General features: G+C 40.1%; 1 protein-coding gene across 1 annotated transcript in view; it reads right to left on the bottom strand.

Annotated features, from left to right (window-relative positions):
• Positions 1-7392: 7392 nt before the first annotated feature.
• Positions 7393-11738, bottom strand: part of DUS2 (dihydrouridine synthase 2) — a 37807-nt gene continuing 33461 nt past the window's right edge. The window contains exon 16 of the mRNA XM_032701506.1: positions 7393-9842. Coding sequence (XP_032557397.1) covers positions 9839-9842 — 4 coding nt within the window. The 3' untranslated portion in view covers positions 7393-9838. The remainder of the gene's footprint in view (positions 9843-11738) is intronic.

The following is an 11738-nucleotide window of genomic DNA, read 5'->3' as shown; positions in this document are numbered from 1 at the left end:
GGGGGCGGGCGCGTAACTCCGGGTCGCGGCCGGTCCCGCCCCCGCGCCTCGCCCCGGGCAGCGCCCCCCGAGCCGGCCCTCCCTCCCTCTGCCCGCCCCGCCCGCGATGACGTCGCACCACCGACAGCGCCCCGTGACCGCCGCCGGTCCTGGGAGGGAGGAAGGAGGGGCCGCGCTGCCGCCGGTCACGTGGCGCGGGGAGCCCGCCTGGGCCCGCCCCCGCGCCGCGGGGGCTGCCGGGGGTTGTAGTTGGCTGCCGGCGGCCAATCCCGGGCTGCCAGCTGCGTGCGGGGGGCGGGGCCGCGCACGGGGCGCGGTGCCACGTGTCGCCCCCGGCGGGCCCGATCCCGGCACGGCCCTGTTCCCGATCTTGTTCCCGATCCTGTTCCCGATCCTGTTCCCGGTACCGTGGAGGCGGGCGCTGAGGAGTCCCCGCGTGAACCCTCCTGCAAAGCGCAAACGGCCGCCTGTGAAGGAGCAGAATCCCTCGCGGCGTGCGGATCTCACGTTATCTTCTAAAACACCGCATGTAAATAGGTGGTGCTCTTGACACTAATTAATGGCTCAAGTAATTAAGTAGGTTGACGTAAGCAGAGGAATGTCGCTTGGGTAACAAGCGCTGGCTGCAGCACTCTGTCAGCCATTCGCCTTCTGGCTCAGTGGGAACAGGAGCAATGGAACAAACATAGAATCACAGACTATCCAGAGCTTGAAGGGATCCAGCAGGACCTTCGAGTCCAACTCCTGGTCCTGTACAGGGCACCCCAGCAATCCCACCGTGTCCCTGACAGCCTTGTCCAAATGCCTCTTGAACTCTGGCAGGTTTGGTGCTGTGACCCTGGGGAGCCTCTTCCAGTGCCCAACAACCACCCTGGCTTGCACTGTGGCAGTTTCTCATGCACTTCACTTTCTGGTCACCACAGCTGCTGCACCAAGGCTGTGGAACTGTGGGCAATTTTCCTCCTAAACCAGTTCAAAAAAGAATGGAAAAGTGTCTTCACGGTCTTGCATTTTGCGAGATCTGCATCTAAAAGCTTTTAACCAACAGGATACAAATTAAGCTACTCTTTAGCAATGTATGCCATCAATAAAGGGAGCTGGGGCAGTCACTAGTAAGAGCACAGAAGCTTCAGTATACTCTGCCTGCACAATAACATACCATCTATGGGTTAGCCTTGCATTAAGGTTGAAAGTCAAATAAAAGGGCAAAAGAAACTGTAGAATTTAAGTTGTTCTTGCAGCAGAAGCATCTATTCCCTGCAGGGCATGGCAGTGTAGAAACCGTACGTGTTTGGAATTTGCAGTCTAAGAAAGTGTAGAGCAACTTCAGAGGAGCTTAATATGAGTACTTGAGTCCTGTGTCCAGTTCTGGGCCCCTCACTTCAAGAAAGACATTGAGCTGCTGGAGTGTGTCCAGAGAAGGACAATGGAGCTGGTGAAGGGTCTAGAGCACAAGTCCTGTGAGAAGCAGCTGAGGGAGCTGGGGTTGTTCAGCCTGGAGAAATGGAGGCTCAGGGTAGACCTTATTACTCTCTACAACTACCTGAAAGTAGGTTGTAGCCAGGTGGGGGTTGGGCTATTCTCCCTAGCAATCAGTGACAGGACGAGGTCACAGCCCTTAAGCTGCACCAGGGGAGGTTCAGATTGGACATCAACTTCTTCATGGAAAGGGTTGTCAAGCATTGGAAGGGGCTACCCAGGGAGGTGGTGGAGTCACCATCCCTGGAGGTGTTCAGGAAATGACTGGATGTGGCACTCGGTGCATGGTCAAGGTGGTGATCGGTCAAAGCTTGGACATGGTGATCCTGGAGGTCTTTTCCAACCTAAATGATTCTGTGATTCTATTCTGTGATTCCAACATAATGAAATGGTCACTGTGTGGTGTGGAATTAGTAAAAGATTAATCCTTAATATACGTGATCTAGGAAGATTTTAGGTTTGTGCTGAAACTTGGGCATTGATGGGATTTAAACTACTACTCACAAGTATAGACGGTTATGTAATTTTACAGTTTAATTTGTTGTGGACTGTGAAACTCATACTAACCAGAAATAGCATTGCTGTCTCTAAGGTTTCATTGCTTAGTTGAAAAATCAACTGAACTAGAGTTAGTGTGTTGTGACTCTATGGCCATGTGGAAATTATAGGTTTATCAGTTAATATTTGCAACAAACGTGGGTAGAGCCCTTCCCAAAGCCTAGCCATGATGATGATGGGTTAATATTGTTTGCTTCATAAGTAACTAATTCTAATTGTTTCTATGCACAGGGTCTTTCCCTGTTTGTTGCTGTTTAGACAGATCCAAATAGGCATGTCATAATCCCAGGCATGCATTTGTGTCTAGATGTTCTTGTTAGAGCCTGTGAATGAAGGTGAGAAAAGAAGGCTTTCATGAAGAGGAGCTGGCTACAGTGAGTAATTCTCAGTCTAGAGGCTCTTAATAGAATACAGTGAATTCTCTCTCTCTATCACACCTAACGAAGATCAGTAATCTGTGCTGAAGAAAGCAAGCTTAAATGAAAACCTACTTTTGACATGGCAATTCTAGTGGAAACATAAAGCATCATATTAAAAAATACTTTGCAGAATGCTTCTAGTGCAAAAGCAGCCATATGTTTTTTACTTGATCTGCTAAAGCACTGTCCTTGCTATTGTCACTTCCCACACACCACTAGCTATTTGTTTACCGAAAATACACGAGCAACTACAGCTACTGTTCCTAGAATACTTAGACCAAAGACTGATGCTCGTTAGAGTTGACAACTCGCTCTCTGAAGGAAGCCTGAACCTTATATGAAGCTCACACCTAGTTGGCCTGTAGCCTCTTTTTATCTCTAAATCCAAGGTCACATAGCAACACAAGCTGGAAAAAAATGTGTAATTGGATTAACTGTGGTTAAGAAATACTCTCATACATTCTTGAATGAAAACAGATCTACAATGAACAATTCAGAAAGATATACTATTCACAGAATGACTTTTAGCAGCTAATTATTGTCTAACCTTTTCATTAATCTTTCGCTTTTCAAGGCAGCTGTATTAGAATTCGTCTTTTTGTTAAATAATTGTTGTGTCAGATTACAGCAAACGGAGCAACCACGGCAATTTCCTGTTCTGTTATACCAGTAGATTAGTGAAAAATACAATCAAACTTGTTCTCTTCATGAGGGGGAATTTGAACACAAATATTTGATCCATGTTTTTTGATAAGATGCACACAGTATATTTCTAATAAATATGCTGAATTAAAGATATTAATACTATTGACTTGTTCCTTTCCCTTAACTGTAAAATAAATCTTGTCTCCCCTGTTTGAGACACTGTTCATTCAGAAAGCAGGACATTAGGCAGTGCTTTTAATCCTACCGACTGCTGTCAATTAAAAAAGAAAACAGACTATATGTCCTAAAATAAAACAGAGAAATTGGTAATGTCATGACCACCTAGCTAACAAGATAAGAATTTAGAGAATAGGTAGAAGGTAAGGTGGCATTGTAAGCAATTAATAGTTATTTACAGTAATTTTTATGAAGCTTTTTACTTCAAAATCAGACATGTCTTTGGGTTCAGAACTTCCATTTCTTGCCAACAATCTCCTTTCTTTTTGTCTAGTCCTCACCATAGTTTTTATTTTGCCATCTCTGTTCTACTGCACCAAAAAGTGCATCCTTTCTGCATTTGAAATTTTAAAAAGAAATACACCTTCAAACCTTTTCTATACAGCTAAAGAGTGATTGGGTTGTGACTGAGAGTGAGTTAGCAGAAGCCCTAAAACGACTGAGGTGAGCTTACCTCAATTTCCAGGGACTTATGTCAATCTCCATGCTTGAAGTCCAGGGCATGGATGGCTGATTTGGCTTTTGTTTGCTACTGAGAAATGAAACGGTGGCAGTAACAAGGGCACCTTTATTTCACTTGCGGTTTTGTCAGGAAAGGGGGCTTTTATTTATTCATTTATTTAATATGTATAGTTGGTTCTGCCTTTGCTGCTTTTAGGCTGTGTTATTGCATCCAGATGGGGATACACCTTGGTCTGGTCAGGAGCTGGAGTTATTACATGTGCCTTGAGCAGGAAGGAACACGCTTCCTGTGGTATTTGAATCCTTTCCAAACTGGGGCTATTTTCTAGGTGTGTTGTGACTTTTGGGTCCAAAAACCTGTGCCGTGTTTTATTTTCTGCACATCATCCTATACTGGATAGCTAGGAATTCTGGATCTGCAGCCATATCCCAGATCTGTATTTGTCTTGGAGTAATAGGGATTCCTCCCCCCTCCTATGGGCAGCAAATGAAACCCAGCTGTGCAATTGTAGCCAGAATAGGCTTTGGAAGACGCACGGTCAGGCATTCGTTCTGCATGATTCAATGAACCAAACAGCCTGGAATCAGGAATAGAACACACAAGGTTGTATTTCATGTGCTTGATCTCATTCCCGCTTGTGGTTGAATCTGGACCTGTTTAGAAGGCACACACACCAGCGTGGCACAGAAAGGGCAGAGGACAAAGCACGAAGACTCCTGGAACGAGCAGACAGTGTTCCTTGGCTGCAGCTGTGGTTACGCCTTTTACAGCTGCTATTGAAGAAAGCACGAGTACAGCAAGGGAAATTTTTTTATCAATGTGAATGTATACTAAATACTCTTAAACCCATTTGCAAATGGCATACAAACAAAATTATCACAGCTTTCATGTCTCTTACAGCTAACAAGGCACATCCATTGTTTAAGCGAGCAGAATGGTGTTATGTAGGAGGAAGATAATATTTCAGTATAGAGCCTGTGTTGAAGAAAGTTAAATTCAGCAGTCAGACAGGAAAGGGGCTTGCATTCTGCACACAAGGTCATAGGTTATTTATATTTAATATGTGACATCTTGGCTAATTACCAGTGCTTGGGTGAAATATGAAACTTTTGCCACTGGGGAATTAAAAGGAAAACAAAAACAAAAGTAGATTGCATAGCATTGGAAAGTTTTGTAACAAAATTAGGAGTTGTCCTAGTTCAGGCATTAGACTACATGGTAGCAGAAAACAGAGTTGAACACAGCAATTAGACTGAACTTGGATAAATTTGAAATTTTCAGTGAAAATCTAGTCATCCTTTTAAGAATTCCTATGCCATAACTTAATTACACCAATCCTATCTAGATCTTGTGCTCAGTGTTTGATCAATGGAGCATTTGTAATAGCAAGATTACGAAGCTAAAAAAAAAAATTGCCTACAAGGTGTGTGTTGACAAAAACAAACCCACATTAAACACTTAACGAGGTCACAGTCTCATTTAACCATTTTACAGTTTTCCCCAAGAAATTTCTCCGCTCTCCTAAACTTACTGCAGTTATATTAAACACAGTTCAATATATTTCTCTTCAATATATTTTTAAACAATCATTGCTTTGCTTTATCATTTGTTTAACATTCTGCCATGTAATCCAAACATTACTTCATAAAGTTTGCTGCTGCTTTATATTTCTATAGTTTTATGGAGCAGGTTGGAATCCTCCCATTTGGTGGTTACCATCCCAAATGTTAAAAGAGGGTCTAGAAATCTGACACTGAACTGCACAGCTTTCCTCACAGACTTTATATTCATAGTACTTTGCTCTTAGATCATCAAGTGAAAGCAAAGTAAAAGCATCAGCTGCATTATTACTTATATCAATATACAAGGACACTCCAGGCACAAGTGCTTCTGAAACAATTGCTTTTACAGATATCTTAAGAGTCTTATTACAAAGCCTAAAGTGGTTTGTGAGTGAAATCAGATGACAACTGAGATTGCTACAAGAACAAGAACAAACTCCTTTAGTACACAGTGATGTTTGCATAAGATAAATATTTGTGGAAACAAATGAGATTTCATGAAAGCTCTTAGGCTTGATAAAAAGACTAAGGTGGCATTTTACTTACTTTTCCATATTTTAACTTTCATTTTTGACTGTTCATTAGCCAGCAGACAGTAGTGTTGTACAGGACCAGGATATAGAAAATTCAGGCTCTGTTCCAAGCTTCCCTCCTCTTGCAGTCTAATTTTCAGACTTCTTCAAAGGGGCATAAGTAACTTGCTATTTATACAGACACTTAAATCACTGCCTTACTGTCCCTCTGAGGTGAACATAATACAACTTCTCTTGTTCCTCTTTTCACTTAGATTGCCAAGGCCTCTGAGTAAGGACTCTCAAGTCTGGAATACTTCTTACACATTGCATTTGAGAAGTCTAACAGCCTGGCTAGATGATTTGGGCTAATAACTCTCTTTATACTGGACAAGGAGAAGCATCACACAACTGTTGTAGCAAAATGGAACCCCAGCCTCTGAGGCCTTAACTTTTCTATTCTAGAAATGATCCTTTTATGACATGGTTCTGTTTTGTTCAGGTGTAATGCATGTGCAGTTTAAGGTGCAACAGTTTTTCTGCTTTCCCCATTACATTCGATGTCCTTTGATTAGCTTAGATATAACCACAATCTTATGTGCTGAAGTCATCCCTCCTTATATATTCTAGTTCAATAAATGACACATAGCCTTAGTTTATTCATAAATTAAGGTTTCTTCATTAGTATATTAATTATCTTCAGGGGTAGAAAAAGATACTTTCTCTTATTACAGCTTTTCACGATGATTCAGAATAAGCAACCAGAATAAATGTATCTTTTCTTGATATGCATATGCCCAGTTTTCCTCAGGAAGCCTCATGGGCTCGCTCTTCAATGAACAGGCCTGTCAGCCTTGTGCAAACCCCTCTTTTGTGCTTGACCCACATCAGATTCAGCCAACGTGAAACAATAGTTTCTAATGGTGTGAAAAACTTTAAAGGCTCTCTGGTAGTTTGGATCTTGGACCCCTCCGTTCCTCTGTGGAACTGAATCCGTTTGCAGTTGTTAGACCACATGTGCTCACACCACTTGCTTAATCTGTGCCTAATGAGCTTTCTCACCCAACATCTTCATTTGGACACAATAGGTTTCAGCTGAGAGGCAAAAGGTGGAACACGACAGCCATACCCCAGCTGTTGCAGGTGCTTATGTGTCTTTTTTGCTGTAATCCATCCCAGTATAAAGTCAAACAGGCCAGCCAGGTGGTTTACGTTTATTTTTGCCTTTGCATTGAAACAGAGGTAGTAGTTTTCATTAGCAGCTCTTGTCTCTTAGTTTTTTAGCTGATTGAGTTTCCACCTGGCTTGCTGTCAAGATTGCATGTAAGAGGGTTGATTCTTCTTTGACAGAGCAAGGGAGGTTTAACTATTCAATTTGGTCACAGAATCAGTTGTTCATCTGATATTATGCTGCTGGTCCTGATCCTTATCTTTCTACCCTAACCCCTTCCCAGGAATAGGCTTCACTGCATCCTCTGGCTCCTGATACATCAGACTGGATTGGGATAAAGGCACTGCTGTACATTAAAAATTTATGGAAAGTAGAAAAGGCAACACACAAAAAGGAACAACTGATTAAATTTTTCCTAGCTGGAGAATGAGCTATTCAATTAATGGAGTGGTCCCAGTCAGCTCTGGAATAATATTACCCAGTAAAGGTTCACCCATTTAAAATTCATTTATTTTGCTGTATTTGCAAGTCCTATATATTAATTCATCAGATATGTATATAAAGAATGGTTTAGCTGTTAATTTATATTGAACAAAACAACAGCATTTCAATGAATGCTCACATAAAATTTTTTTTAACATGTATTCAGACTAGAAATCTTATTGCAAGGATTCATGTCAGCTAGTCATCAAGCAAAACCAAATCATATGATCAGTTGCTTTCATTATCAAAAAGGTTACAGATGTCTGAATATGCAAAAATCATCTTTCTACAAATGCAAAATAAAATGTCTGACCTGCTGCTTACTCCTCTGGAGACGAGGCTCTGGTGCTCCCATATGTTAAGAAGGAATAAGCCACAAACATTTTCCCATTAAGAAAATCAGTAAGAGAAAAGGCTAAACTAGTTAAATTTAACACTGTGACATTATTTGATCAGTAAATAATTCAATTATGTCCTTACCAAACTTAAATAAATTATCTTCCCATTAAAAAAATTGTCTAAAACAATTGTATAAACCATGACATTAAGAATTACTCATCTTGAAATAAAGAATACCTCCATTCTAAAACATGATGCAAACTTTGGTCAAAATCTTTTTTTTCCTCATGTATTTCCTTGCATAATGTCCTTCTGAGGCATTAAAATTGTTTAAATTTGACAGACTGAAGATATGATTATCTGTACAAAATGCCATGTGCCTTTATCACTTCAAATGTTGGCTAGTTAACATTTAAAGTGTTTGAGGCTGCATTGGTTACTGGGAAAAACAATTAACTATTCAGTTTTATTTTTATTAAGTCTGAATTTTGTATAAAGCATTTGCTGATACCGAGGTTCACAATCTGTTGATTAATTAGAAAGCAGACAACGACTGCAAAATGTACCATTACAAAATTGCTCAGTGTGCAGAATACTCTCTAATTTTGTCATTTACTTCTAGTTTCTGTCATTGTTAGGCAAAAATATCATAATAGTTACATCCAGGTAGTAACAACTGGGAGACAAAGAATACAAAGTAATGGAAGCTGGTCACCTCCATGATAACAAGTAGCTTAATATGCCTAAATGAAAGGCAGTGTATCAAAGTTAAAAGCTATTTAGGGAGAAAGTAGAATGAAACACAAAAAATATATTAGAAAACATCTATATTCTATATATGTAACATCAACGAGGTAGCAGAAACACAGCAAAATATTTTGTCCTTGAAAAAATAAGTTCCTTAAACAAAACCAAGAGCGGGACAAGGTTTGCAAAAGATCTTAGACTGACAATACGAGAGAAAAGTAATTAGCATAAACCCCAGTTTAGGCATCACGTTATAAACACACCAGTACCCTGTGATGCCACATACTTCTGCAAACCATCTTCAAGGTCTTTTCCACAGATACAAGACTAAAACAAACCAGAGTTTTAGCAAGGAGTGCTATGACTCAATTATCTGGATGAAAATGAATGCAAAACCCCTGAAAACCTAAAAAAAGCCAGAGCTATTGCATGGCAGAGAGTAAAGTGTTCTTTCCCAGGAACATAATGAGGTTTTTAAGGTATATTTTTGATAAAGATAACACAATGGGGGAAAATTCACAAAGGCAGAGTCTGATGACCATTTGAGAGAGAAAAAAATAAATCAAGAAAACAGCAAGAAAGATACTGCAACTGGGAATTCATCTAATTACAAGGAAAAAACGCCTTAAGACTATTGCTTTGCCTATTCTGCCTCCTTTTACTCCTTCTATTTTTACAGATCAAAAGCCAAGCAAAACATTATCAAAAAGATGGATAATTTTTCAAGGTAAAATAGCTACTGCTGATATGGCATCTTTTATCCTATTACAACAAGGAAAATAGACAGACTGCAGATGTAAAGGTTTTAATATAATCGTGTAGAAAAGGACATAGACAAGAAACGGTCTCTGGAATCTCCCACTTAATTTTCCCTTTGAATTAACACATACACATCTTCTCCAGTTTTGCACAATTAAAAAAGAAGAAACACTCAGTCAGCCACGAAGTGGTTTCAGAGGGGCAGGGATTCAGCAGGAAGTGGTCAGCAGCACTGTCCGTACCCACAACCACTATAATGCAGGAGTTTTTTAACATGTAGTAGCATTAAGCTGTCCTGATGGCTCAGCAAAAAAATGCTGAAGAGAACAACAGCTGCCCTTCTTGGTGCTCTCCTGCAGGCAGACTCTAATCCTCTGGGTTTATACAGTTGTTCAAGAAACATTAAAAGCAAAAGCCTTCCAAAGCACCAGAGGCACCAAATGGGACACTGCTTGCTCCAAGTTTTACCTAGGTTAAGAAAAAGTGTATTTTATGCTTTAAAAATTTTTACAGTAGCATCTTCCAAAAACAGTCAAGATATTAAAGATCCATATCACAGAATACAGTTTCATATTTATTATCACATGGGGAGGGGTGTGTCTGCTACAGTATGACCATAAACTGGAAATTAATCTTTGCCAGTCAAGACAGCACATGAAAGTTATTCGTCTAGCAGCTTCAAAAGTTGTAAACCCAGTTCAACTAGCTACCAGACTCTGACTGTGCTTGGTACAAAACAATTGTTATGTACCAATGAATCAGACAAAAGATCAAACTAAAAATAGTTTCAACATTTTTAATACTCTATACCTTTAGAGTATTAAAAACAGTCTTACTGGATTTCTTGGACTTTTTCTCTTTGGGAATTCTCTAACAAATTATACTGATGCTGTTACAAAATTGATTGTAAGAGTTTAAAATTAAACTTTAAAATTAGTGGAGAAAACATTTGTAAACCAGGAAATGTTAGAGCAGAATTTGAAACAAATCCAAACTTATTAAGGCATAGAACTACATATAGTATATCCAAGCAATGTTAACTCTTTCCCATAGCAGTCCTTTAGTTGGAAAGTAAATTTAATCCATATTTTAATATGATTTTAATCCAGGATTGCAATCTCTTCTCACAGTAAACAATGTCAAACATTTGGTATTAATGTACAGCAGTTTTGGTGTCAGTAACTTTGTGAAATATCTAAAACTCTTCTGTTAATTAAATGTAACATCAATTCACTGTGTGAGGCTTCATGTTAGGAAATAGTAGCTATATGTGGTTTATATTGCTTAGAAAATCACAAATAAGAAATCCTAAAAGGAAAGGAATGGTTGCCAGTAAACTGTACAAGACCAAAGGTTAAGTAACTCTCAGAACATGAGGTTATGGGTTGAAGTAGTTAAAGGGAAAATATCCCAGAAATACATTTCAGAAAATAAATTAATTAACCCATAAAATCACAGAATGACAGGTATTTAAACAAAAGGGTGGGAATAAACCTTTTTTTGGGAAATCTACTTCAATATAACATAACTGACCCAAATACTGACTCAAAATTAAAAATTAAATTAGGATTGTGTAGGATTTCAATTCCGTTTTACTTGCTATATCTGTATTTCTTGGTAGAGGCTCAATCACTCAAGAAAAACAGCATTCTGGAAGGAAAGTTTTTATATCTTTTCTGCTTCCATTTAGGGTGTATTTCTATAACACCTTAAGCCAACCTAATTTACAGTTGCCACAGCCTGGCCCTCTGCCCTCCCTTGGCTGCTCAGTGATTTGTGCTGATGTGAGCACTGCGCAGTAAGTCAGCTCAAGGATCTGAGCCAGTTGAAAACTATCTCTCCAAAGAAAGCCACTTCTTGTTTCAGTTCCCTGAACTGGCTCATTATATGGTAGCATGAGTGGCACAAGGGAGGGACTTCAGCTCGCTCCGTTTCATGGTTGTTTGATAGGAGGTCTTAGGGCCCCTGGGACCATCAGCAGTCCAACACTCCGTGGTTAACCACCTTCATATGAACCCCGGAGCTCGCAGGCTAAATAGTGACATGAACTGTAATTAGCTTTAGGCAGGTAGTAAATTAAATAGACGAAACTTCACTAAATCTGATACTTCCAACAAGGGCACACTAACATCTTTCAGCAGAAAGTCACAAATCACCCAGCATGACTTGCTGTGAATTGTTTGGTAGAACCAACCCAGGCAAGGTGGAGTGAGATCGCGGCACCAGTCCAACACTTCCCTGCTGAGGAAAGGAGGGATTCCACATGACCTTCAGAGAACTGACTTAACTCACTTAACTGGATGGAAACATCTCACCCACTTTTGCTGGGTTAATTTTCTGCCTGGGGCAGAACAGGGCAGGAAT

Source organism: Chiroxiphia lanceolata, chromosome 13 (assembly GCF_009829145.1).
Source record: "Chiroxiphia lanceolata isolate bChiLan1 chromosome 13, bChiLan1.pri, whole genome shotgun sequence".
NCBI classification, from domain to species: domain Eukaryota; kingdom Metazoa; phylum Chordata; class Aves; order Passeriformes; family Pipridae; genus Chiroxiphia; species Chiroxiphia lanceolata.
Note: the sequence above shows the minus strand (reverse complement) of the source record. Positions and strands in the feature narration are given on the sequence as shown.